This window comes from Pseudorasbora parva, chromosome 17, assembly GCF_024679245.1.
Source record: "Pseudorasbora parva isolate DD20220531a chromosome 17, ASM2467924v1, whole genome shotgun sequence".
Lineage (NCBI taxonomy): Eukaryota > Metazoa > Chordata > Actinopteri > Cypriniformes > Gobionidae > Pseudorasbora > Pseudorasbora parva.
Genome location: NC_090188.1, coordinates 12817634 through 12845435, shown reverse-complemented (window position 1 = coordinate 12845435; position 27802 = coordinate 12817634). Strand labels below are relative to the sequence as shown.

Sequence of the window (27802 nt, the reverse complement as noted above, 5' to 3'; positions counted from 1 at the left end):
ATTTTTGTTACAGTAAAGCTGCAGTTCAGAAGATTTGACCATAGTAGTTGAAGACGGATCACATGACTGACATTTCCAGCAAAATCAACCTGACAGCTCCAATTATATAATCATTATGATGATCTTGCCGTTGTGAATCAGGGTAAGGCCATTTATGTACTTTTTCAGATTCTTGTTTAAAAAAAAAAAAAAAACCTTGCAGGACTTGAGCTTTAACAACCCACAAACAAAAATGGAAACGCAAGTTTGAAAATGACATTTTAAACAAACATAGAAATAAAAAATCCCACACCACAACTGTTTGAAACAGCTTTATTTCTCGTAAGTATCACAAGAAGCCCGTCATGATTTGCCGTTTTAAAACTCTGAATACGTAGATTTAACATTCTAACATCCTGGTTACTCAAACTCAAAAATGAGCTAAAAAAATGAACCAAGCTATTAAAAAAAAAAAAAAATTGTGCTGCTCTATAGTTATAGGAACTGACTCTCTAAAAATGTCATTCAAGGGCTACCCATAGTGTCTTATTTAAAGATACCACTTGTTAAAAACAAAAACTTCTGGCACCTGTTACTAACAATAAATCCAGTATTATTATAATTTTGGTTTTTCATATACATTTCCATATACATATCTACTGTTTAAAAAAAAAAAAAAATCTATGCCAAGATTCATAACGGCGTAAAAAGGTTTCAAGTTTGGCGTCTGTAATGCTGTTTGAGGTGTTCAGTCTGTCGGCTCTGTCGTCTATTTGGCAGTGCATGCACACATACATACACACACACACATACACACACGAGTGGAATAAAAGGAGGCAGAGTGAGTGGAGGGAGACCTGATTCGGCAGCTCTGAGGAGCTCTACAGTGTTAACACGCTTCCCTGATCAGACACGTACAGTGCTTTCAGCTTGGCAGAACAGTCACACGACGTCAATATCACTGAATCATTTGGGGCAGGAGCTGAGGAGGAGGAGGCGGCAGGGATCAGTGGGAGAAAAGGACAATTCCATAGTTCGATATCCCACTACACCTCAGCGCTCTTTCTGGACCTCTTCTTGAGAGGTGCTTTGCTGCTGGTTTTGGCCTCCGTTCTGCGCCTGTACTTGCGTGGTTTGGTGGATGAGGTTACTTCAGCTGTGTGCTCCACCGGGGTCTCTGCCTGAGGGCGGATATCGGAGTCTTCATGCTCCTGGCAGCAGAGCTGGCCCATGAGAGGGTGAGACCGCAGCGCCCCCTCCTGGTGAGCCTTGCAAAAAGAGTTAGGGCACATCTGGCAGAAAGCATCGGAGTTCTTTCCACACACATCACAGTGATGCCAGGGACAGTCCCAGCGACCTGGAAGAACACACACATTTCCAAATTAAAATTACTCAAATTTAAAAAAAATATACAAAAATGTTAACGGTGTAATGAACTGGCTTTTTAAATTAATTTATATTGTTGTCTGAGGTCAACTAATGATGTTTTACATTCAAAAACATCATAACTAATAGGCAATTTTCTACAGTGGTTTTGAGGCTCTCTCCTGAACGCTGGGTTTTGATGGGCGTGGAGACTGAATTGGATAAGATTCGCATATTTAATGAGCTTCAACTCCCTTGTCAGTTCCGGTGAGTTTACACGAGGGAGGGATTGTTTTCAAAGCGGCAACCGGAATAATTATCTGACAGGGCTCTCAAAAGCATATTTATCAAACAAACAATGATTTATCTCTCATATCCATCCGAGATTGATTGATTTTTTTTTTATTACTTGATAAAACTTGATTACTTGACTCGATCGGTGCATAAGCGCAAACCGCCCCACACATAAGCGGGCACGAGCTCTTCAAATATCAATTCAAGAGAGTGAACGCAGATCAAGAAACGAATGTTTATTCACTATTTAAGATTCACCCGGCCTGCCGACATGCTTACGTTTTGGTCTGGAAAACATACAGGCTGGGATGTTGGGCTTTGCTAGCCCCCTGCCCCTAACATATCCGATCTGATCTAAATCTGAATCAACCAACAAATAAGGGATTCTCCAGCCTGTGACAGTGTGCTAAGATATTTTCTGTTAGACACGTACACAATCGATCTGTAACGATGCAATACTATCACATGTAAAAAACAAACAAAAAAACATGTTTTACTCACATAAGTGTGCTGCACCATTCCTGTCGTACCCAATAAAGAAGGCACAACATTGTGTTTTAATCTCAATATGTCTGCAAATCCAGTGTCGACCTGTGTCTTGTTTACCAACGATTATCTTGCTAGCAATGTAGAACAAAGATGCAAATGCAAGTCACTCTTCTTCAAATGATTAAAAAGGCTTTTTAAATAATTTGAAGAAGAGTGCCTTGGATTTGCATCTTTGTTCTACATTGCTAGCAAGATAATCGTTGGTAAACAAGACACAGGTCGACACTGGATTCAAACTTTTTTTGCCTTTTCAAGATCATCTTGCTATCTTCTGCATGTTTATTGCTCAGTAGCTCCACGAAGCAGCGTACACATAGAGGTGGCATTTCCCCCTTCCAAACCGTCATTGAATTACGAGCCTCGTTTTCTGGGCCTGGTGTCTTTAGAAGCTTTTTTATTTTTATTTTTTACAAAAAATTTAGTTTTCAGCTCTGAAACTTAAGGGATATTCTTATTTTACCATGACTTTTTATATATCAAAGGCTCAAGGGAAAGTTGATTTCTCAATTCATCACCCCTTTAATGTTAGGCGTTTAATGAACTGACATAGCAATTTAGAGTAATAGTTACCAAATGGTCTCTTGGTGCGGTCTAGGCAGGAAAGGTGATAGGCTTTAGTGCAGCCCTTCTTGTCACACAGAACCAGCTCTCCTCCGTCACCGCAGCGGAAACACTCGTCCTCAGACTTTTTGCCTTCATTCCGTGCCCTTTTCCGCTTGGGCTTTTTCTTCTGATGCTTGTTTTTGGGCTCAGAAGGATGACCGTTCTGAAGTTGATAGGTGAAAAGCAAGTGTCACGGCATTTACATTTACATACACTTATCAAGTTCAAGGAGTGAAAGGTAATAAAGTAGCTGTGCAACAAGTTTGGATGATAACATCAGCTACATAAATATTATAGGGACAAACTTTGTGCCCTTCAAAACGCTTAACACTGTGGTGATAGCTCACACTATACAAGGCTCAAACAGAGGCTGAAATAAAATGTATTACAGTCACTGACCTTGGGTCTGTCACCTAGGAAACCACTGCAGTTGGACGCTCCACAGCGGCACACAGTCTTTTCGTTCCCGAGACAGTCCAGGTTATAGTTAAAAGTCAGCTCAGTACCTGAAAACATTGACACAAACGGCCATTTTATTCAGAGGAGGAAAACATAAAACAACTTTCCTGCCAGTTTCACAATGAAACTAAAATATTTTAAACTTATAACAATAACAAACTATTAACAAATGTGCAATTTGGCTTAGTGCTGCCTTAAACAAATAAAGCTCACCGGAAGGGATGTCACACACAGCAAACAGGCCCACACGTGTGTCTCCATTAACTGTCCATTTCTGAGTCTCACAGTTGGGCTGGCAGCTGTGGTTCATAAAGCGGGAGTAGTTCCCTTTGGGTCCAGCATCTATAATCCGATCCTGCACACAAACGATGTATAGCACGATGAAGGTAGAATGATCACAAAGCTGTCGTGATCAAGTTATGTAATGATCTGTAGTACTGTGACCTTTAGTGCCACATGAAGCAGTTCAGTGGCAGTCCTAACGCAACACTGTCATTTCTTTGGCTCTACTGTATAGGGTCCAAACATGCCAAACAGGGATGGAAATTAGCAACCGCCACCAGCCAAATGCGGGTGATTTTGAGTTGTGGTGGGTAAACTCGCTTCACCTATCGGCCACCGTGGCGGGTAAATAAAAATAGCATACTGTTTCACCTCTTTGTAAACTTTGTTTATTGCGAATGCTGCCTTACGTTCGAATATGACCAGTTATATTCGCCGTCATCACCCGCGTGTAGAGCCAGAAGACGCAAATGAGAACTCACGCGCTGTGAGAAGATCCGTCTCTGTGCATCATCCGAAAGCGCACACACATTTGACAGCGCGCAAATATTGAGTTCTCTTTCAAGTCGTGCACTTGAATGTACAACCAACTCACTCAAGAAGCACGTCAACATATCCAAGCACACAGTCTGTATATTCCTTTAAGTGAACTTTATACTAGAGCTGAACGATATTCTGTTTTAACATCGACATCGCGATGTGCGCGATAGTCACATCACTGGAACATGCGATATGAAGGGTAGTAGCCCATGGTGTATTAAGAGAACGGAAGCACACCGTAAACACGAGTTTGTTGTTGACGTTCCACGTGCCTGCACAGTGATTGATTCGCTGTGCCGCTGCTCACCGCTCACGGCCAAACATTCACTGCTAAAATGTGCGACGAAGAGGATCCGCCGCAAAAAAAAAAAGGTTTCGTACCAGAAATCATCTTTTTGGGACTATTTCGGGTACAAAAAGAGGATGTTGACCAAAAAGAGGTACTTTGCATGGAGTGTCAGAAAGTTGGCCACAAAAAAAGAAAACCCCACCAATTTGTCTGATCACTTAAAACGGCACTACAAAGCTCTTTACGACGAAAACAAAGCAGGGCTCGAAATTAACGCTTGTCTGGGACGAGTGGATTTTTTGAAATTTAGTGTAAGTGGCAATCGATAGTGGATAATAATATATTATGAACTGACGATAAGGGTCGTGCTGTTGATGCTCGTGCCATAAACAACTAATTAACATTCACTTAAAGTCACTTACATTTTAGATGCAATATTTAGTGTTTTTGTTCTATTTCAGCAGTGAAAATCGTTAACTGGAGACCTGTAACACATCTCTCTCACAGCAACAAGTGTGTTACTGAATGATTCAGCGTTCGAATGAATCGTTTGAATGAACGACTCAGTGACTCACTCATTAAGGCGGTCACCTGCTGCTACCTCCTGGAGGTTTAGTTTCATGTTTACACATACTTTCCAACATTTCTTTTTGTCACTTGTAATATACAGCTTGCTTATTAGTGAAATTATTAATATCATGGAATGGTAATTATTGACTTTAACCTTGATTGATGGCTCTCAATATCGCAATATATATCGTTGGGGAAAAAAATATTGCAATGTAATTTTTTTCCAATATCATGCAGCCCTACTTTATACAGTCGAGAAAGATGACGCATATCCATGCATTAGATCTTAAAGGGGTAGTAACCTTTACTGCTGTCTGTTTATTGTAAAACAAAAGATTCATTTAGGAGCAGTGATTGATGTCCTTCAATCACTGCTCCTAAATGAATAGCTTTTTAAGTTTAATAAAGATTAATTTTTAATTTAAACAGTTAAATATGCATTCTGGTTTCGGCCAAGAATTTTGATTTCATTGCATTCCTACTGACAATGTTCTGCTCAGTATGTCATCAACACGTTTCAGAAGATGCCAAGACTAATAGTTTCATTGTTGGGACTAAAAACATAAAACATAAAAGACCATGAATCATCAAAATGCCACATCCAGGTTAAAAAAAAAAAAAAAAAAAAAAAAAAAAAAAAAAAAAAAAAACAGCGCACAGAGCCCTACTCACTTATTGAAATGTATTTCAGTTCATGATTTGCGTGTGTATAAGAGAAAAAGAAAATTAGTATTTCATTGTGACTCGAGATTAAATAAACCAGGGTTCTTGCAGGTTTCAGTAAGTTAAATTTAAGACCTTTTTAAGACCTTTTAAGACCATTATGAGTGAAATTTAAGACCAACACGACGCATTACTAAAAGCATTATAAATGATCTCAGAAACTCTCAAACATTCTATTTTTATTGATTCAGTTATAGAAACATTAAATAAACTCAGAAACTGATATCAAAATACTGAGTCCGATATTTTTGCATGCGGTTTTTCGTATTCCGAAAAATTCGTTACGCACAGAGATCTTGCACACTGAGTCCGATGCGTATTAATGAATGGGGATAAAAACGCAAAACAAGACAAAGTGACGTCTAGTGAGGATAATTTGTTTGTCCTGAGGAGATGTGGAGAGACTCCTGTGATCGCGTAGAGTTTCCCCTCCTTATCAAGCGGGATCAAGACCGACCGATTAAAAGTGTCAGTTTGATGCTTTGCTAGCGATACTGGAGACACATATTAAAAAGAAGACCACTAATTTCCGTGAATCAATTGATCCCGAACACCTGGCAGTATGTCTATGGATCCGATCACACACACACACACACACACACACACACACACACACACACACACACACACACACACACACACACACACACACACACACACACACAGAGCTTAACAGAGACTTGATGTGCTATAATTATAGCTGTGATATAATAATATTATTTGTGGTATTTTTGCTAGAATAATTTACGCACTTCCAAAAATAAATTCGAACTCACGTTATGTCAATCACGCTTGCACACTGTCTCCGAAACTTTCGTCCGTCAAAAAATTTTTTGGAACAGGTTCGATTTTCTGCGTTTTCGCATCCGTAAAAACGCATTTTGAGATGTTTTGACAACTCAGAGCCACCATACATATTATTCTAGCAAAAATGCTACAAATATTATTATATCACAGCTATAATTATAGCACATCAAGTCTCCCCTTACGAAAGGAAAATATATTTACCAATATATTTTCTTGAAATATATTTTAATATATGGAATAATATATTGATGGCATTATAAAATATATTATATATTCATGCAATATATTGGAAAATATACAAATGATGGCCGCTTTCAATATATTGCAATATATTGGAAAATATAAATATTAAATCCCATAACGTTATATGTGAATATATTGCATGATATTTTCAAATATATTGCAATATATTTATGTTTCGTAAGGGTCTGTAAAGCTCTGTCTGTCTGTCTGTGTGTGTATGTGTGTGTGATCGGATCCATAGACATACTGCCAGGTGTTCGGGATCAATTGATTCACAGAAATTAGTGGTCTTCTTTTAAATATGTCTCCAGTATCGCTAGCAAAGCATCAAACTGAGCCACTGAAACTGCAACTTTGAATCGGTCGATCTGGATAATCCCGCTTGATATGGAAACTCTCCTCTCTACGCGATCACAGGAGTAACGTTAGATGAACCCATTATCTCCTCAGGACAAACAAATCATCCTCACTAGACGTCACTTTGTCTTGTTTTGCGTTTTTCCCCGTAACACATTCATTAATAAGCATCGGACTCAGTGTGCAAGGTCTCTGTGCGTGACGATTTTTTCGGATCACGCATATCGGACTCAGTGTGCAAAGACCCATTTTCTTTGAAAACGCGCGTAGACACAAGTGCATACCAGACAAAACAACCAACCTATGATAGGGGCGGATCTACGGTTGGGCCTGAGATTGACAGCTGCCCACCCAGTCAGATCAAATACATCAGAATACATTACGCTTAACCCTATTAGAATGCGAGTGTTGGCGCCAGCATATTAAAGCGCTATTTGACCGTAAATCCTCAACATTTGGCGCGCTTAAAAAAATCCTTAAAGACAAATAGCGCTTTTTGCCAAAATATGGTTTATTACGGTAATTTCTTGCTTTCCGTTTGCCAATCGCAGCTTTCTGAAAAGCTGAAGGAAAAGTGTAAGGAGTAAAAATGCATGAAGCAGTCGGGTAAAGAAAACTAAAAGGTTTTGTTTCTGAACGGAAGTAAAAGTTTTAAGACTTTGGTAAATTAAATTTAAGACCTAGGATGAAAATCTGGGCGTTTTTAAGACTTTTTAAGGCCTTAAATGTAACTTTCTGAATTTAAGACTTTTTAAGACCCCGCGGGAACCCTGATAAACTGCTTAAGTATTGTAGATCTTGTAGTATTCATTTTCACATGCAGTTGCACATTGTCGGTTAAAGGTCCTTCGCGTGTTTTCGAAGCTTTGATTATGTTTACAGTGTGCAATATAACATGAGTTCATGTTTCGCATGTAAAAAAAACACAGTATTTTTCACACAATTGACTTATCTGTACAGCGCTGTTTTCTCTGTCCTAAAAACGGCCTGATGATTTCCTTGTTCTATGAAGTCCCTCCTTCAGAAATATGTAACAAGTTCTGATTTGGCCAGTGCTTTCCGTGTTGTGATTGGACACCAGCTTAGCGCAGAAAAACGTTCACTTTGCCCGAAAAGGTCTCGCCTCTTACCATAACGGGGAGATGCAAGCGCTGAATGCGCGCTCTTCTCCATGTGAGAGAGCAACAAGACCACGCCCCCTATTTTGCGTGTTCTTGTGGGCGGAGGGTTAGTCAACAAACGGTTCTAGTGACGTCATTACATCCTTGCACTTCCTGCTGTAGTCCAAACCGGCCGTTCGCTGTAGGCTTTGAAAGGGAACTTCTGTTAAATAAAATATCTCGCTTGGCATTGAACTTTGAGCTTTATAATTTTACAGGTATTATTTATGGTCTAACAGCAACATTACACACTAACTAAAGTTTGAAAGATGGAATCGCGAAGAACGGGACCTTTAAAAACAAGATAACGGCTGGTAAAAACATTGAGTGGCTGGTAGATTTTGAAATCCACCAGCCACAGTAGCCATCGGACAAAAAAGTTAAAGGGTTACTTCAGCGATTAGCATATGGCTTTGTATCAGTAGAAACCCTGGAGTATATTCAAATAAATGTGCTTTCCCCCCTCAGATCTCCCTGAGACAAGAGATTTATGCATTTTATTTCTGGAAAAATTCCTCCTATGACGCAAATTGACGATATTTGCATCATAGGAGGAATGTTTGGCCAAAGGCTAAAGACTACAGCCAGCAGAGGGAGCCATTTCCGCATGTTCTGAACCCGCGCATGGGGAATGGAGATCACACTCACAGCTCAGCCCAGCTACAGGCACTCATTGAAACGGAGCTATGGTGAGCAATGCAAGTCTTTTAACTTCTCAAATTAATTTCTATGAAAGTTAAGCTTGCAAAGGCATGAACTGAAACGCGCAAGACTGAACTCGCGTTGTGAATGTATGCCGCGAGTGTAGTCACGATTACCTCAGCGCTCATCATGAGAGCTCATCAGCTCATTTATCTGACTCCTGCAGTTAGTGCTCAGTGCTGTGATACTTGACCGGCGACTCACTCATTATATTGAACAAACACTTTCAGTTTTTAATTATAGTGTCTTCAACTCTAATCCAGTAGGTGGCTTTGGGATTTCTACTACATTGATGACCCAGTTTAAATACAGATTAATCTTTACAGCGCTAAAGTACCCCTTTAATTTCCATCCCTGATGCCAACATCAAACATGAGCCCCATGCATGAACGAGCAGAAGTGCGAACATGGCACCTTTATTTACCTTGTCAATAGTGAGCATATAGAAATGCATGATGTCGTTCTCTTGAGCGTATTTGATTCTGGCTCTGCACTCCTCCTCGTCTATCAGTTCACCCACATATTCATTCACAAATTCTCCCTGAATGACACAAACAGGCAATTAGCAATCACGTATGGTCAATCTCCTTTGATAAATCTTTTAGAAAGCTAGCGCACACACTTTCTTAATGTCTCGCATTGACAGCAGGCCCCAGCCTTTGCCTGCGGTGCGGATGATCTTGGTCTCGGGATAGAGGCGTTTGGTGAAGTCCTGGTTTTGGCAGCGCTCTCCAGCCGGACACACTTGAGGATGGCACTCGTATAACAGCATGCGGTTTAGACACTCAGACTCAAAGCTGCAGGGACGCTCGTCTGACGGCTTACAGTTACACTTGGGGATCTCTGAGATGTCTGCAGTGTAGACTTGTACTCGCCCACAAGGCTTATTCACCTGATAATAAAAATTAAAGAAATAAAATTCAATGAAATTCGATAAAAAAATTCTATAAACAGACTTACATAACATTAAAATGACTACAGAAAGTTTCATGGCTTGGGAAATCACACTGACATGTCCAGGTTTTTCCAAGACCATGGGAATCTTGTATAAAAGGTCATATACTGAATAGCAGTACCTTAATGTATTTGTAAGGAGGAGGTTTCTTGTTGTTTTCTTGAGCCTCTTTGGCCTCTCTCTCCATCTCGATCTCCTTAAAGCGAGTTTCTGCCTCCAGCAGAGCTGTACAAATAGATACAGAGGAACCCTTTTATAACAGCACTTACAAGACTGAGATTACAAATAAGATAATAGAGCAAAGAATATTTTACCATTCTTAAAGACCTTCCCAATGCCAGTCTGTTGGTATTTGCTTCCTCTGTCCCCCTCCATGTAAGGAAAGACTCTGCCCTGGTGTGTCCAGAAATAGTCTTTAGAGCCAAAGAAGAACACGGGGAACTCTCCAATCTCATGACGCAGGTGCTGGATGTTTGTTGGGATGTTCTTAGGGTGACGAATCTCTGCAGGCCACCATCTAGAATTTTAAATGAGGTCAAAGGTTAGGACAGGAAAAATGACCTCCTTAAAAATGTAGCTTAGTCATTTTTATAATTTCCTCAAAAAAATGTGAGTGGTGCTTATTGTGGAAACTGTCACAAGATATATAGCCAAAGCAAATACATCATCCTATAATTTAAAGTTTTTATGTTTGGCCATTAAGTTTTGGTTGCTGGACTTTTATTTTGACAGTACATCCTGTGCATCTGCATTCAAGTGCTGTGCGTGATAGTTCGCATGTGCAAATTCTGCAATGATACAGACATGGCTAGATATGACTTTCATTTGCTAGGCAAAAATCGAAAGTCTGAAAATATAATTTCAGTAACAGCACTCTGTAGCCCAAGCAACCACCAACACCCCTAAATAAAATAAACATCTGACAGGAGTTCAGTAAGTTTAAACTAAAGGTGTGTGGTGCAGTTAAGATACTGACCTGTAGTTCCCCAGTTTGACCCAGATAACATCTCTGTATTTGGGTTTCTTCCCTGAGCGACAATCATTACAGAACCAGCTGCCATCAGGCATAGCGATGTTCAGACAGTCAGGGTGAAATGCAGCTGGACATGACTCGCAGCACAGCAGACGCCCACCTTCAACACACAAAAGAATCCATTTATATAGTGCCATCATGTTTAATTTCAGATGGTCTACATTAAAAAAGGAATAAAACAGAGCTTTAAAATGACTGAATTCACACCCTTTGAGCAGATAAAGCACCAGCTGACGTTGACGTGGGAGTGGTGACTGTAGCCTTTCTTAGCCCTGAAGTGGTTTGTGCACACAATGGCAGAAGATGACAGCATCTCACTGCCCGCAGCAACGCACAGGTCTCCAACATGATAGGCCACAGGACAGCGCAAACAACGCATCATTTTTCCTGCAAGGGGACAATGGGAAATGCTTATGGTAATAAAAACAACACCAACTAAATAAGTCCTTTAGTTAGTGATATATTTAGTGTTTTTATTTAACAGCATGTAGAGTTGTTTTTCGTTTGCAGTTTGAATTAAATGAAATGAAACAAGGTCCCACGTAGTGTTGCACGATATACCGGTACTAGAAAAGTACTGCGATACCCTGCTATTACAAACGGTACGATATGGACTTTTATTAGTACCGGTACTTTAAGGAGGACAGCACCTATGAGCTGTATTTCTTAATTTGCGTGGATGTGTGACAGCAGGTGTCAGGACGTGTGTGCAGAGCTCTGCTTTAGCCGTTTAATAAACATTAGAAGCAGAAGAGTTAAATATATATGCGCAACGCATGACAAAGAAAGCAACAGAAATATGCGTGCATGAGGAGAAAAGGCGCGGCACGGGACGTGCTCGTGCTGCCAGACTCTGATCTGAAGCGCACACCTTTCAGACAACAAACATGCGATCGCCATTCAGTTATTTCGCAGCTTATTATTTGGGCTTGAATGGTCAAAAATATGTAAAAATGCATGGTCTGGCAAGTATTCAGGTAAACACAGTCGGATATGTCTTTAGTGAACATGTAGCCTACAGCTGAGGTAATTAGATCAGTGCAGGTCTTAAGCCAGACCTAATATTCTGATTAATGTTATGCAAACAATGAAAAATAGAAAACCACCACATGCATGGCTAAATAACTAAAATATATTTATTAAGAATTAGTGTAGAATTAAATTAGAGTGTAGACTAAGTGAGCAGTTTTATATTTGATTATTTAATTTCTTTCTTGACTTGCTACTGTTAAATAGACCTAATGTAGGCTAGCTGAAAATGAACTGTTTTTGTCATATTGTTTGTAATTTTTAAAAACAAGATACAATTAAAAATCTATATTATAATTATAAGATAACATCTTAAAAAATATTAAATTACTCGAATCATGAAATAAGATTTTGGTCATCCTAACCTGTTCAGAAGTGAAAGGTTAGTGAATGATAACATGATTGATAATGTAATCCCTGTAAGGATGTTCACATCGGCATGCAGTTATTATAGCAATAAGAGGAGGGAATGGTCAAAAACCAGGGCAGGAACATGCTGGCTAAGTGAATTTTTAGTAAAAAAAAATTAAACAATGAATAATAAGTTATGTTGTCATATTATATTTATATTCTCTGCTTTTTGTTTGTTTTTTACCGTGGTATCGATTTAGTATCGGTATCGAGGTATTTTAGTCTGGTATCGAAGTCATAATTTTGGTATCGTGACAACACTAGTCCCACGTAATATTAAGTTTTTAAACAATAATTTGGTATAATCAACTTATTGTGTTTATGTTGTATTCAAAAACTCTTGCTGTTATTAAACTGGGATACAGGTAAAGTTAGAGACATGTTATGGTTGGGATTAAGGGTGAGTTCATGGGTAGAGGAAAGTGCAACATACAGGGTTCGTACACCTTTTCAAAGGTCAAATTCAAGCACTTTTCAAGCACTTTCAAGGTCAATTTTAATGATTTTTCCAGCACCTAACACCGCTGTAAATTACATACCAATACATTGTCAAAATTATTATTTAGTACACTTTATCATCACATTAAAAAGATAATAATACTATAAACAGCCAAAATCGTGTTTCGTAAAGCAGCAGGATCAGATATTTAACCAAATCACAAGTTTTATTTCTTTTAAATGTATCTCTGTCTAAGTAGATTTTGCTTACTATCTAACCTGCCTTTGGGGTAATTGTAAAAACAATTAGCCTAAACAAAATCACTCGACGGGTTCACTTAACTTTCAATTCATTTATTGAACATTTTAAAAATGAAAACATTCGTCTTTGAGGTAGACAGTCAATCACATGTACCTCATTGACCTTTTCTATTTTTAATTAATTTCTTTTTTGTGTGTGTATGTCTATTAAAAGTCTAGGCAATCAAGTATTTCTTCTGAAGAGATCACTTTATATGATAAAGCTTTGCTTTTTTTTCATAATCATTGATCAATTACCATTACAATTATCTCACAAATATGCTTACAGTGCGTGGTCTACAATGGGGTAATTGTGTTGCAGTAGCTTACATACAGCACAAGAAAGCTTGACTTCAAATGGTAAAAAGAAGAGAAAACAGTAATAAAATAAGAACAAATAAGCAAAAACAATAGCACAAATAAATCAGGTAGGCCTAGGTCTAACTGTATTCAGGTGAGACACTGAATTTAAAAAAATAAACAAGTTATCAAATTTAAAATAACATTGGATTTTTATTGTAAAAATTAAATACATATTAATCTGTTAAAGTTACACAAGATAATCAGTAAAGAGCAGCAGGTGATCTTTTGTCTTTTTGTAGTTTGAATAACTGCTGCCCCTTCAAGACCTGACACGAGTGTGGAATCAAAACACTGTTCCTGTTACTCATTCTTCTGAACCGTTTACGGCTGTATTCACGTTAATACACACCCAGATGAACAGTGTAACATTTTTTGTGTGTATTTGACCATTAATAAACTGGGAAAATTAGCTATTTTTTATTTTATTTACATGTATGTCAGAGGTCGGCTTTATAACGGTATGTGCCCACTTCAGATAGGAGCGCAAAATCTGCAGGAATTTGTAGAATTATGTATCTAATCCCGTGCGAAATTCAGACCGATCGAAAAATATATCGATATTTTTGACAGCACTAAGTTACTTGCAGGGGCGTAGCCATCTTTTCAGAAGTGAGGGGGGCAGAAATTATTTTTTTTTTTTTGGACCAATATAATTTATCGCATCTCTTGCTTTTAATTGGGCAAGATATCAAATACACTGCTGAACAATAACCACTAATTAATATCTATAATATTATTCTCCTATTTTTTGTGCCAATTTTATAATTGGTTTATATACTAGCCTACAAACACTTGTGCATTAACACTCCATAGATTTTATGCAATGTAAAAATATATATATATATATATATATATATTCTAATGTAAACCATGCTGTTCTCTGTGTGAATATATAGTAAAGTGTGATTTATTCCTGTGATCAAAGCTGAATTTATCATCATTACTCCAGTCTTCAGTGTCACATGATCCTTCGCTAATCATTCTCAGATGAGGATCTGATGATCAACACACATTTATGATTATTATCAGTTGTGCTGCTCATGGTGATGCTTAATTTTTGTGGAAACCATCTAAACATTTGTGGTCAAATTAAAAAAGAGAGAAATTAATACTTTTGTTGATCAGACATGCATTAAATTGATTACAAGTGATATTTTTAATATTACAAAAGATGATAATTTATTTAATGAATGCAAATAAATGCTATCCTTTGAACTTTCTATTCATTAAAGAATCCTGAAAAATAATATGTAGGCTATCATGGTTTCCACAACATTTTTAAGCAGCACATCTGTTTTCAACACAGATAATAATATTAGTGAAGGATCATGTCACACTGAAGACTGGAGTAATGATAAATTCAGCTTTGATCACAGGAATAAATTACTATATATTCACATAGGAAAAAAGCTGTTTTAATTTGTAATAATATTTCAAAATATTACTGTTTGAACTATTTTTGATTACATAAATGCAGCCTTGGTGAGCAGAAGATACTCAACATTAAAAGCTGTATTATTCATATGATAGCCTATACTTTATAGTCAATCAATAGCCTACATTGAGATGGCTTGAAAAACACACATAAAGCATATATATTGTCGCAATCGTCTGATTGTCGTCGTCACGTTTCATCATCATAACGATTGTTTTCCTTCAGCTGCAGCTCCAGCGTGACTGGATATTACGAATCCGCTTTTGGACTTTCTGTGAGAGCGCCCTCCTCATATTTCAGGGTATATACAGCAATCCTTAAGTTAAATTTACTACTTTTTAATACCTTTTTTTACTACCTTCAGAATATTTTTTAAAACCATCACGACACTGAATTGCAAGTGTTAATCAGCGATCTTTCTATTATTTACACAGATTTGGACATATATAACATCGATTTAGAATCGACAGCAGGAGGAAATCTGTTATAAGTTATCATTCAGACACAGAAAAATACATCTCAACATTCACAAAGGATGGTTAAGGAGAAGCATTACTGCATACACATTTGATTTACATTAATAATTGGTAATTCAGCAATTCAATTATTTAGTGTGTTTTTTCCAACAACAAAACCTGAGCCAAATATTACATTTCTATAACTGTGATAAGTTGTTGAATTTAACAAAATACTAAAAACTAGTGCTGTCAATCGATTAAAAACTTTAACTAGATTAATCACACATTTTTTTCTGTGATTAATCGCAATTAAAAAAAAAGTTTTTGTAAATGTTTTTTTAAATACTTGTTTAAATGGCATATTTTTATGAATGAAGGCCAGTTTTACTGATATTAATACAGCTACTGATTTTATTTTTTTTTTTACATTTATTATTAGGCTTCAAAAATATAACAGTTTTTAATTTAAGTAAACTTAAAACAATGCTAACATAAACCCATAATAAATGTCATGTTTACTCCTGCCCTTCCTGTCTGAACAGTTAGAAAACATACAGAAATGTAATAAAGTTATCAAAGTTATATGCAGTCTGCACTGCATAAACTATAAATTAAATAGTTAATCCTTATTAAAGCTTTCTCTGTTCCCTTTGTTCTTTAAGTTTACTGACAGGAAGCTTTATTGGCTGCTGTCCCTTTAAGAGCCGACAGACATGCGGACCTCACTGTTTATATACCGTTTATGGCTCGCGCCTCATTCTCTCACAACTCTTTTTGTTCATTTTAGACTTTATATAAATCATTTAAGATTGCTCTTATGATGATAGTCGTTGAAGATATGCCTTGAAGCAAGTCTAAAATAAAACGTAAGCCAGCCCCTTCTGTTGAGCGCGCAGTGTTCGGAGATGATGCCGAACGATCACTGAATATGACGTCAGCATCAAACATACGTTGAGACGGAGACGAAAGATCTTTGATTATGTGCCCAGATATGCTAAAGCCCGTATTTAAACGAACTAACGCGAACGCAGATAGAATTTCAATCAGAATAGGACACCTGATAGTCTGAAAAAAATAATACCTCATTTGGAAAAAAATAATACCTCTGAGACCACATTTAACACTTTTAATGGCCTTAAATTTGACAATTTTGATTTATCACCTTTTAATACTTTTTAAAACCCCGCGGACACCCTGTATTTAGATGCGAATAAAATGACAGGTCATGCATAGATTATTTTTTGTCTCTGAATTTAAATCTTGATGTATTCACATTGGTTTCTATGTAAATACATTTGACCGTGACCTCAAGAAGCGCGCAATCAACCGAGATTAGAGAGAGCTGTTTTTAGCGTCCCTGTTAACTTGCACGCCCCCGCGCAGGTAACGCCAGTTCGGATCCCGCTCGGAGCGGGTCGACTAGCATCGGTGAGACCCAGTAAAAACGCGGGGGACGAAAATACATTTTATTAAAAGTGAGGGGGACACGTCCCCCGCGTAATCTACGCCCATGGTTACTTGTATGATCATCTGACACTATTTTTATGCACTGAGCTAATGTTTGTAGGTTTTAATTTGTGGCTACGTTCACTGCCTATTCTACAAATGAACATGTCATAACGGACATGCTAATCTTACATTATCACATTATACATATACTCTGTCACTAATGCGAATTCCTAGCTAGCAGTTAATAGCGCAAGTTAAACAAATAGGCGCTAATGTGTAGGCTACAGTAAACTACTTTAGTTAGCTTACTTGAAAGTCTATGACTTAGCCTACCTTTTGCAAACTTTACAGGAGGCACTTCGTGGGGTTTGTGCCCGTTTGATCCAAAATTCTTATTTAGCATCTTTCAGCCAACGTTCATTGAAACGACAACATGGGGGCGGAGTCACACGGAAATAGACAGGCAGATCGCGAGCACAGCAGGTTTCATTTTAGGCTCTCCAACATTTTATTTCTACATTTAATAAACAAACTATTTATTCAGATAGGTATTTGTTGTAAAAGACATAGTTACAATTTCAAGCATTTTTAAGCACTTTATCCAAAATTCAAGCACTTTTCAAACCTTGAAAACACAACATCAAAATTCAAGCACTTTCAAGGATTTCAAGCACCCGTACGAACCCTGAACATAACATGCATTTACACAGTAAGTGCACAGTTTCAAATTATTCATTTTAAATGTTAGTACATGGCAGTTAAACAATATAAATGTCTTTTTTTGGACCCACTTTATATTGCATCATCTTTGGTGACAGTGCGTAAACATTCATGTCAGTAAGAGTACCTTTGGTGGCCTTGCCGGTGCCACGGCCACTGTAATGGCAGCTGAGGCAGGTGTGCAGAGGGCAGCGGAAGCCTCGGTTTTCAAACACGGTCAGGGCGTTCAACCGCACACAGGCCTCATGGTAAAAGCGGCCACAGTGAAGAACACAGCAACGACGCACCTCTCCTTCAGATTTCTTACAGGTGAAACACACATGCACTCCTGAAAAAGTGAAAGAAAATTGTAGCTCACAATAGTGTGAAAGCTGATTTTTCTAAACACAAATGCCAGCAATATCATAAGACAGTGTATCTCACCTGAGCTGCAGGCAGAGCAGAGCACCTTTACTGCTGATCGCTCCAGTCCAATACAATGCAAGTGATATGAGCCACAGCACTGACCCTCACACATCACTAGATCCTCCCCTGTCTGCTCACACACCTTTAAAACAGCAACACAAATCACTCATGTAAGGGTGAGCACTAAGCCCAAAAAACAATTATCAGACGATATTATCAAATGTCAAATCTTGACAAAAATTTATTTCATGTTTAAAGGGGTGATGAATTGAGAAATAAACTTTCCCTTGAGCTTTTGATATATAAAAGGTCATGGTAAAATAAGAATATCCTGTAAGTTTCAGAGTTGTAAACTTCCTTTTTAGTCAAAGAAAAGCTTTTATAGACACCAGAAAACGGTCGTGTGCGCATCTTTACGTCATCTGTTGCGAAACACGCCTCTACAGCGAATCTAATTCAGTAGCCCCGCCCACCAACTCATAGAGCTGTTCAGATCACGTTAGCCTGCAGCAATAAACATGCCCAAGATGATAAGATATAGTGCTTTTCCTGGTTGTGAAAGAACACAGTCGCTGCATAAGCTTTCTTTGGATCATAATATTAAGAATGTGTGATACTTAATTTGTTTTTAATAAACTTCTAGCTCACGTGGGGTAGACATGTACACGTGTTCAGAATCGCTTCATTTCATGGCAGAATCATTTGTAAACAAGTCTCAGGTCGAGCTGGATTTGCAGACATACTGAGATTAAAACACAATGCTGTGCTTTCTATATTGGATCCGACAGGAAAGAAGCAACACACTTATGTAAAACGTCTTTTTCATATATGTAATAGTAGTCCCAGGGCTATGTGTTTTCCAGAACGTACGTTTACCAAAACACAAGCCCGTCGGCATGCCGGTGAATCTCAAATAGTGAAATAATATTATTTTCTTGATCTGGGTGTAAGCACGTGTGTGTGTGTGTGTGGTTAGCGTTTATATACACTGATCGGGCAGGCCAAGTAATACTAAAATAATATTCCAACCAATGGATGAGAGATAAATTATTGTGTTTGTTTCATAAAGATGTTTATGTATGACCAACCCTGCAGAAATTAAAAATAAATGAATGAATGAATAAATATACACATGTAAATAAATAAAAAACAGATAAATAAATGTGATAATAGGAAAAATAACAGAATAAACGACTTGATAAAATAAATGATAATTATTGATAATTAAATGATAAAAGAAATTATTTAATCAAATAAAATGTTGTATTACCTTTCCCTTAATTTATTATTTTCTGCTTTTATATAAAACAATATTTTTAACATTTATTTATTTGTTAATTCATTTTTAAAAAATTACATTTATTTATTCCCACATGTATTTATTTTTACATTTATTGATCGACTGATTCATTTAGTTTTATTTTTCCGTGTGCAACATGAAAATGAGGAGGGCGGTCCTTGTGTAGCTTCAGCGCATCATTGGTTGAGAGCTTACGCACAGAATGGTAAGACCAGCTGAGGAGATCAGTAAATGACGGCCGGATAGTTTTCACAGACACCAAACAACTTATCAAGGTTTCCAGCAGTTTGACCCATTGAAATATAAGTTTCAATTATATCTTCAATTATAAATGCATTTCCGTAAATACATGTCTACATTAATAATATAAAATTCTATGGCCTGGTTTCACAGACAGGGCTTAGTTTAAACCAGGATTAGGCCTTAGTTCAGTTAAGACATTTTGTTGCCCAGCCCTACTCAATGTCTACACAGCACGCGTCAACTAGAGTTCAACACCTCTACACAGACAGGTCACTCACCAGACACACGCTTTCTTTCTTGGCACCGGCAGTGCGTTCTGTCTTCTTTGAGGGATGCAATTCATCTGTACTGTCACTGGGAGAATCGGGTCTCTGCTCACACAACAAACTCTGAAATATGCATTAAAAATAGATTTACTTAAAAGGAAATCTTGCATAATCTTATTTTATATTATCATACTATCTCAAATTAATTGATCGATTGAAAGTGGTTACAATGATAAATATTACATAGGAAAAAAAAAAAAAGACTGACTAATACAATGATGGGGGTGTGATGGTGATAAGGAGTGATGGTAGTGATAATATAATGAATAGTAAATGGGTAATTTTGCTCATGAATACACACAAACACTTTTATTTTTCTAGAATTATGCAATTATTCAATTGCCAGTTACTGCACTATTATAGTTTGTATGTCTGTTTGTTAATAAAAAAAAATAGACAAATAAAAAAAGGACATCTTGCAGGCAAAAGTGATAAACCATTAATTTACGGTTCTAAATAAAGTTTAAATATTTAAACCGAAAGACATGATGCATGTCATATTTTCAAATGGGATACAAATTTTTAGGTTCTAAGTATGATGTTTCAAATGTTACAAAACAATCAACAAATACACACACCTCTGGCTCAAGGTAAGATGACCTGCGGCGCTTTTTGGATGCAACAGGTAACGATTGTCTCCCTGACTCCCGTTTCCGCTTCCTGACACCTTTGACTTTAGCAGGAGACTCCTCCTCAACTGAGAAACAAAGAAAAACAGAATTTTAGAAAGAGAGGAACTGTACAAACAAATATAAAAAGGACACAAAGATGAACAGTATTTAGACTGAGCCTTTTCTGTAGGTCATAATAGTTTGCAGACTTACTTGGGGCTTTTTTAGTTTGTTTCCTTTTTTCATTCCTGTCTGTTTTCCGCCTCCTCCCCCTGGGTTTAGTGACAGCGGCCTCAGCTGATGGTGCATTCTGACAGAAAAGGAGGAAAAGAAAGAATATTTTATTGCCAAGATTTATGTTTAATAAGAGTTATTAGTTTCATTTTTTTAAGATTTAAAAAATATATAATGCAAAAATATCTCAGCTCGGGCAAATACATAGCATTTTCACTCATATCACCTTTTGGCCTTTCTGCTTTTTCAACTCCTTTTCAAGCTTGGTTTTCATTTTAGGCTGCAGTGCCACATCCACCTTTGTCTCTCGTAAACGTTTGTAGCCTTTTTTCTTTCCTGTACAAAGGCAGAATGCATGCTTATAGTTTGAAAGAATTTTAGGTTTTTCCATACCATATATCTTCTCTACACACAACTTAAGTGTTGCAACTAATAACGAAACCACCCACACACCTTTAGAAGAGCCATCCTCCTTCTCCAAGAGATTTGGGCTTAGTACTGATACCTTTATATCTGATAATACAAAAAATGAAAATTACTACAGAACAAAAATACATGCAACAACAGCCTTAAAACGTTAAGTAATTTTTTTAAAGAAAGGCATAAAGAGATGCTCACTGAGCAGGACAGGAAAAAAAATTACAGTTACAGTTACATTTTACATTTTGTTTTTAAATTTGTTTTAGGTTACATGTCTCACCTGAATATCCAGGATTAGTGGGTACTAAAGTGTCAGAGATACTGACGCCTGCCTTTATTTTTCTCTTCTTCACTGAATTTGGTGCGGCAGGAAACTTCTGCCTGATCTGTCTCTGTTTCTTCAGAGGAGCTTTTAGCTGAAGGTCTAGATCAATACAGAGCAGGTCCTTCAAATATGGAAAGATAAAATTAAATGAAGACAAAGTGATTACCACAAAAATACTACAGAATACTATTATATTATATATTATATTTTAATATAATGAGACCAAACAAACTTTTTTCCGGTAAATCCGTTTCCCAGCATTCGTCTTTCTTTTCATCTGATGTTCAGGTGTCTCTGATGAAATGCAGGAATCCTACAATGGCAAGATTAAAAACATTACATCTCTAGCATCACAATAAAATCCTAATTCTTATCCTACACAGAACTAAACCATGCCAATCATATCAACTGTCTGCTACCTGAACAGTAGACTCAGTCAGAGGGATCTGTTTTGCAGAGGAAGCTTGTGTCTTCTTATACTTCAGTGTTGTGCCACGTTGTCTGCTGTGATCCTTCTTCACTGATGATTTAGGTGCTTTTCTGGGTAGGGTGGTTTTCCCTGATGAAGTGCTACTGTCTGTGGGGTGTGAAAAGAGGCCTGGGATGGTGGTAGGTGTTGTGGAGTTGGGGCTGGAATGAGTGGAGTCAGGGGGAGTGAGGCTGACGAGCTCTTGAGACTCCCTCTGAGCTTGGTCTTGCTGTGGTCCCTGATTGCATTGTGCTTGAAGCTCTTGTAGAATATGAGGGTTGAACTGGGCTTTTCCCTTTTCATAAACAAAGCTGAATTTGGCCAGTCGCTCCTCTATTAGTAGATTCAATGCTTCGGTCGCCTGTGACACACCTGTCTCCCACTGTTCCCGAAACTTACGTGGAATTGCCCGCTGTAGAGATCACATCAAAGAAGTCTGAGACCAAGAAGTATCATGAAATTCCAACAAATGTATGGAAAAAATCCCCCCATTAGTGAAAGATGCACATGATTTACTCTACCTTCCTTCCACTGATATCAATGGGTAGTTTGTTGCTGCGGCTAAGTGACTGGTACTGGTGTTTTCCTGAGAAGGTGACTATGCACTTCTCAAAGACATATCCTCTCTCTGGAGCATCTCCGAAGTACTGCACATGGTACAACAATCCAGTGCGGCTATTCACTGTCAAAATACAAAAATATCTATTATATAAAAATAACAAAATAGAAATCCACTTCCCACAGGTGCTACATTTCTCATGCTGCCCTGTTGACAGTTGGAAGCAAGTCCTGCACTCTGCTTACGTTAGCTCAGGGTCACAATTATGCAAACAATTTCCTCAGGATCTGTGCTCTCCCCTATCAGAGCTTTCAAACCATCTTTTTGGACCAAATGTAAGTGTTGTTTTTGACAGGGTCACAACTCTTCTCTGAGTGTTTAGTTATCTGCATCACTGGCTAGAGGGCTTTAAACGGAAGCCCGAATTGACCCGTCGTAACCGTCCTTTACCCCGACATGACTAGACTGGTAGATTTAAGCCCGACCATGTCCATTTAAATATATTATATTATATATATATTTAAATATATTATATTATATTATATTATATATATATATATATATATATATATATATATATATATATATATATATATATATATAACATTTTTTTTAAACTGTTCGCAAGGTGCTGTCTTGTAGGATTGCATACAAATGCATCTAAACAGACAGTTCCATCAAGACACAGCGGCCCTCTCAGCAGACAGCACACCAAAGCATGTACCAATTATGAAACTGCTGGGTGAGCAGGTGTAAACGTGACAAATTGCTCTGAAACTCAAACTAAAAAAAAATGTTGCAGTGTTGACAGTAACAGGAAAACACTGTGGTAATTTTTTCACCAACCCAAGAGATCCTGCTTATCTTCCATGCCTTGTTTTGCTTGCCATCTGCTGTTTTGTGCGCATGTGCTCTCAAGTACTACATTTACAACAGCATATGGCACGCAAACAATATATAAGTTTTTCGGAACCAGTAGGTCTCAGGTCAGGTAAAAGACTCTTGTCACGGCTTGTTCACATTATTGCATCATCTTTATCTCAGATAGCTTGCAATTAGCATGTTTTGCTTTGATCGTACTAGTCAAAGGTTTGATAGAACCTAGTGAATCCCCATCATTTCGGAATAAGACTGCGTATTTGTTTAATCGAGATTGCAGTATTTTAATAATAATTAATCATGCAGCTCTGCTACAAAGTATTTCTTGTAATCTTTAAATCCCTCAATGATCTTGTGTCTCTGAGCTACTTCAGGTTTGTTTCCTTGCGGTCTCCTAGATCCTGACTTCCATGGGTGGTAAATCATTCAGTGTGCCATGGCACCTAAATTCTTGAACTCACTCTCATGTAGCCTTTGCATTCAGTTGAACTCAATTAAAAGTTCTCTTATCACAGTTGTATTTTTTAACATCTGACTGTTGAATTATTTTTTAGTCAACATCAATCAGTTACGGTTCTAGATTGAGTTCTTATACAGGCTCTCACATGTCGAAATACCAATCATAATGAAAAGGTGGATCCAATGTTACAAAAGCATCATACTGGCATCCGACGCCACAAACTGACAGTAATTAAGTAAGAGAGGAATGATGCAAATCTGTTGTTGGTTGAGGAAATGGTGCTGGAAAACTATAAGTCAACTGATCTAGCAAACCTTACCTTTTGACCTAAAGTGCATGTTGATCTCTGGGTCTGTAGTGATCATGCATGGCCACCACGGGTATCCAGACACTTTGGTCCAGATAACATCTCCCACTGAGTACTGCACATGTGTCTCTGTACCACTAACTTTCACATCATCCACGTCCTGTGAAACATCACTCATTTCACAAACATACACAGGCTGCTGCAAAAGAGAAATGAACAACTGTAAATCTCAAGAATATAATATCATCTACTAGAGCTCAATACATTTTCCTTAAGACAAAACTAATTTTGGAGAATGGAGGTTGATTACATGCAGGTAAATGTGTGCTATTATGCTATACCTGGATAGGGATGGGCGTTACACTAGTAGGTATCTCGCCATTAGTCTGCTCATTAGTAGGAAGAATGCACGGTTCAATGGTAAGGTCATTCGAATCTATGGTGGTTTGCAGCAGAGGGGATCGGACAGAACTTAAAATCGGACGTCTCTTCCTCACAAGCCCCCTCTTTTTCTTTCGTCTTTCTCTCCTGCCAATTGGAGAAGACAGAACACCTTCTGATAGTCTCAAAGGTTCATCCGTCTCTTCTTCTCTTTCCCCTTCATAATCCGATCCGTATCGGCCTGTCTTCCCGCCTAGATTTACCACACATTTGGTTATTTTGAAAGTGAGTTCAGGAGAAACGCTGGACTTCCTCGGAGGGCTGGCATGTTGAGGAAGAGCCTCCACCCCTTTGAGAAGAGGCTGTGGAGCTGTGGCAGCACAGAGCTTTGGAATTTTGTCTTGATCGCCATTTAACAAGCGGGAAGTCAGGTCCTTCAACCGCTCGTGGGTGTGGTTATGACCATGACTGCCAATCATCTGCAGAACACTTTCTTGAGGTGTAGCCGCCAGCTGGGTAGCAGCTTTCTCCATGAGCATAGTAGGGTCAGCGCTCCCATCACCCCGACTCTTACATCCACCAGGTGAATCAGACGGCTGTTTCATGGTGGTAGGACTCCTGGGCTCTGGCATTGCAGGCAGTGATCTCCCCTTACTGTCTGTCATTACTAACCAGGGACCTGCGAATCACAAAATGAGAAATGTGGGTAAGTTTGATATAGATAGATAGATGGATGAATGGATAGAGCGCATCAGTTTTATAAGTAAAATAGAATTCTAATTATATTTTTCTAATAAATTCTAATGTAAGCAACTACCTTAGAAATCAATTCCTAGTTTTGTTTATGAACTAAATTTAAAATAAAATAAATAAAATATAGTCGCAAAATAAACAATGATTTTTTTTTGTTTTGTTTAATCGCGTTTACGCCGTAAATATGTAATACGTTTTTTTGTTCACTGCACCTGTGGCGAATGTCGTAAGCTGCAGTTTTTAAATAGTCACAAATATTACAAAAAAGGTTACAGCTCGCGTGGGACACTGTGGTTCAATGAAATAACTGAGTGGGTTATATGCCGAGGATGGAGTTTGGGAAATGGAATGGTTTGGTCCCACATTAAAATGGCTTCCGTGGAGGATTGGCAGTGCGCGAGTGGGTGGCCAGCCGCTTTAATTCAGTTCAATGCACAAATCCCGACGCAACCTCCTTAAATGAATCCTGAAACAAAATACAATAATACAAGCAAACACATCCCATGTAAAATGAGCACTTTGAGAGTCCTATTAATGAAATAACAAACGTATCGCCTTTTTTGTAACATGCACAATGGCAATTCTCATATTTTAAAGCAGCACAAGAACCAACGCTTTATGTAAAATAGTCACTGCACAGATGCAAATGTCCGTTCAGTCCTAAACAAGAGGCAGTTATCAAGCTATTGTTATTCAGGCTGAACAGTCAGGATGCCTCGTTAACATAAATGAAGGGAGATTATGGATGAGTCACTGATGGACTCGTTTAACCGTCCTAATAGACCACAGCAAACTGAAAGATAATAACTTCAGATAATAATTTTACACCAAAATAAAACAGCTTAGTGGGAATTGCGCTCTCGGTTGAAATGCTGCAATACTTCAGATGAAATTAAATGTATACAAAGTGGAGTAAAATCTATCAAGCCGTAGTCTCGTGAAAGTAACGTTAACTGAATGATGTTAGCAAAGAAATTGCTCGACAGAACACAAAATAGTCGATCCGACCCAAACATTGCTACGCTATTAAATATGTAATCTCTGAGGAGGTGGCTGTGGTACACATTATACCCAAATGGCACGTTTTATTTTCTCACTGAAATAATTTACTCTTCAAACTGAAGCTGACAAACCTCGCGAACTAGCCAGCTAGCAAGTGAGGTACAGCTGCAGCTGCTGCCTCAGTCAGTGACATACTACAAAACGATTCGTTTATCTATAAGAGAAACCCTCTAATATCCCACTTCAGCTGGTAAGAGACACCAATTCCCCCCAAATATGATGTGCCATAAGTTATTTCTGTGGGAAAATAAACCTGTTTACAGCATCTCCATTACTCCCGACCTGTATTGAGGAGCTTGCGGGAAACTCTCTCATCCCAATCAGCGCCAAAAATACTCACATCCGATTGGCTGACACGCGACGGCACAATTCAACCGGCCTTTTCAAATATCCCTCTCTTCGCGGCTGATTCTCCGTTGAACATCTTTACTTATCCTGGCGTACAACAAACTTCATCGCAGGGTCGTAGTTTAGCATAAAGGCATGAGATTTTGAGATCATCTGTTTTTGTTTTTATTTCGAAAAATGGCAAAGCTACACAGATCACTGCTCGAGGAGTTGAGGAGGGCAATTTCTCAGCATGTGACGTCAGATGCAAGAGGGGGGGAATTCGTTATCTTGTTGCCAGTTGCAAATAGAAAATATGGCGAATGCTGAGTTTTACGTCAATGTATTAAAATATGACGATACTATTTTTGAATGTATTATTTGTAATTGTTTGCAGAAATTTAAATATAGTGGAATCTGTACCTTCTGCTTTAAACATATTTGTATGTATTCAATTAATAAGAGGTGAGCGCATAGTGGAAGGGCACTTTATGCGAGGGTCTGGCAACCTGGAAATAAGCGCGCCAGAGTGTGTTGCCATGTTCGTTTATTTTTTTAAAGAATTCCGCTCGATGATTTATCAAATCTAGACACTTGCTGGTTTCATTTTTGCGCTTATTTTTAAAATACCCACGCGTATGTTGGTAGTACTTTCCCCTGTAGTACGTAAAGTAATAGCAGCTGTCTAATACCAAGCTGAAGTATACATGCTGTATTTGAAACATTTAATTTATTTTTAAAATATATAATTATGGACAAATGCAATGATTATGTATATTTATGCAAGAACAAAACAATGAAGTACACAAAAAGCAGAGGTCGCTTATTAATACTCATTTTAATGACACGTTTGGACCGCATTTTATCAGACAAGTTTTCTTATTTTTCTAGTGATATCTGGCAACAATGACTGCAAGGCCCGTATCATAGACCTCATTGGCCAGGGTTCACAAACCATTGAAATGATTGCCGCTTCAAAAGCACTAACCGTACTCATTTAATTTATGTTTCGTTTCAATACTAATATTTCGCAAGTGTTTTTGTTTGTAAAAAAAAAAAATCAGTGTAGTATTATAACGTATTGAAACAAGCCGCATCGCTTGTTTAAAACATTTAAGACTTATGTAAAGCTGCATTTTTTTTGTCAAACGTAGTTTTTTGTTCTGGTTTTGAACTCTAAACAACATAATTCTTAACAGCAACTGCCTTTGGGTCTATTTTTTCCAGA

At 37.9% G+C, this 27802-nt stretch overlaps 1 protein-coding gene across 1 annotated transcript; it reads right to left on the bottom strand.

The window, feature by feature from the left end:
- Positions 1–298: 298 nt before the first annotated feature.
- On the bottom strand, positions 299–27018 carry nsd2 (nuclear receptor binding SET domain protein 2). Its single transcript, XM_067422014.1, has 24 exons — positions 26588–27018; positions 24393–25111; positions 24064–24250; positions 22368–22528; positions 21797–22258; positions 21610–21690; positions 21333–21498; positions 21086–21145; positions 20859–20968; positions 20612–20708; positions 20366–20484; positions 19740–19850; positions 17937–18060; positions 17641–17841; positions 11118–11297; positions 10854–11010; positions 10192–10394; positions 9999–10102; positions 9545–9814; positions 9347–9463; positions 3463–3604; positions 3190–3296; positions 2758–2953; positions 299–1336 (listed from the first exon to the last, which is right to left on the bottom strand). The coding sequence occupies exons 2-24, from the start codon at positions 25095–25097 to the stop codon at positions 1026–1028; spliced, it is 4371 nt and encodes a 1456-aa protein (XP_067278115.1). The 5' UTR covers positions 25098–25111; positions 26588–27018; the 3' UTR covers positions 299–1025.
- Positions 27019–27802: the final 784 nt, after the last annotated feature.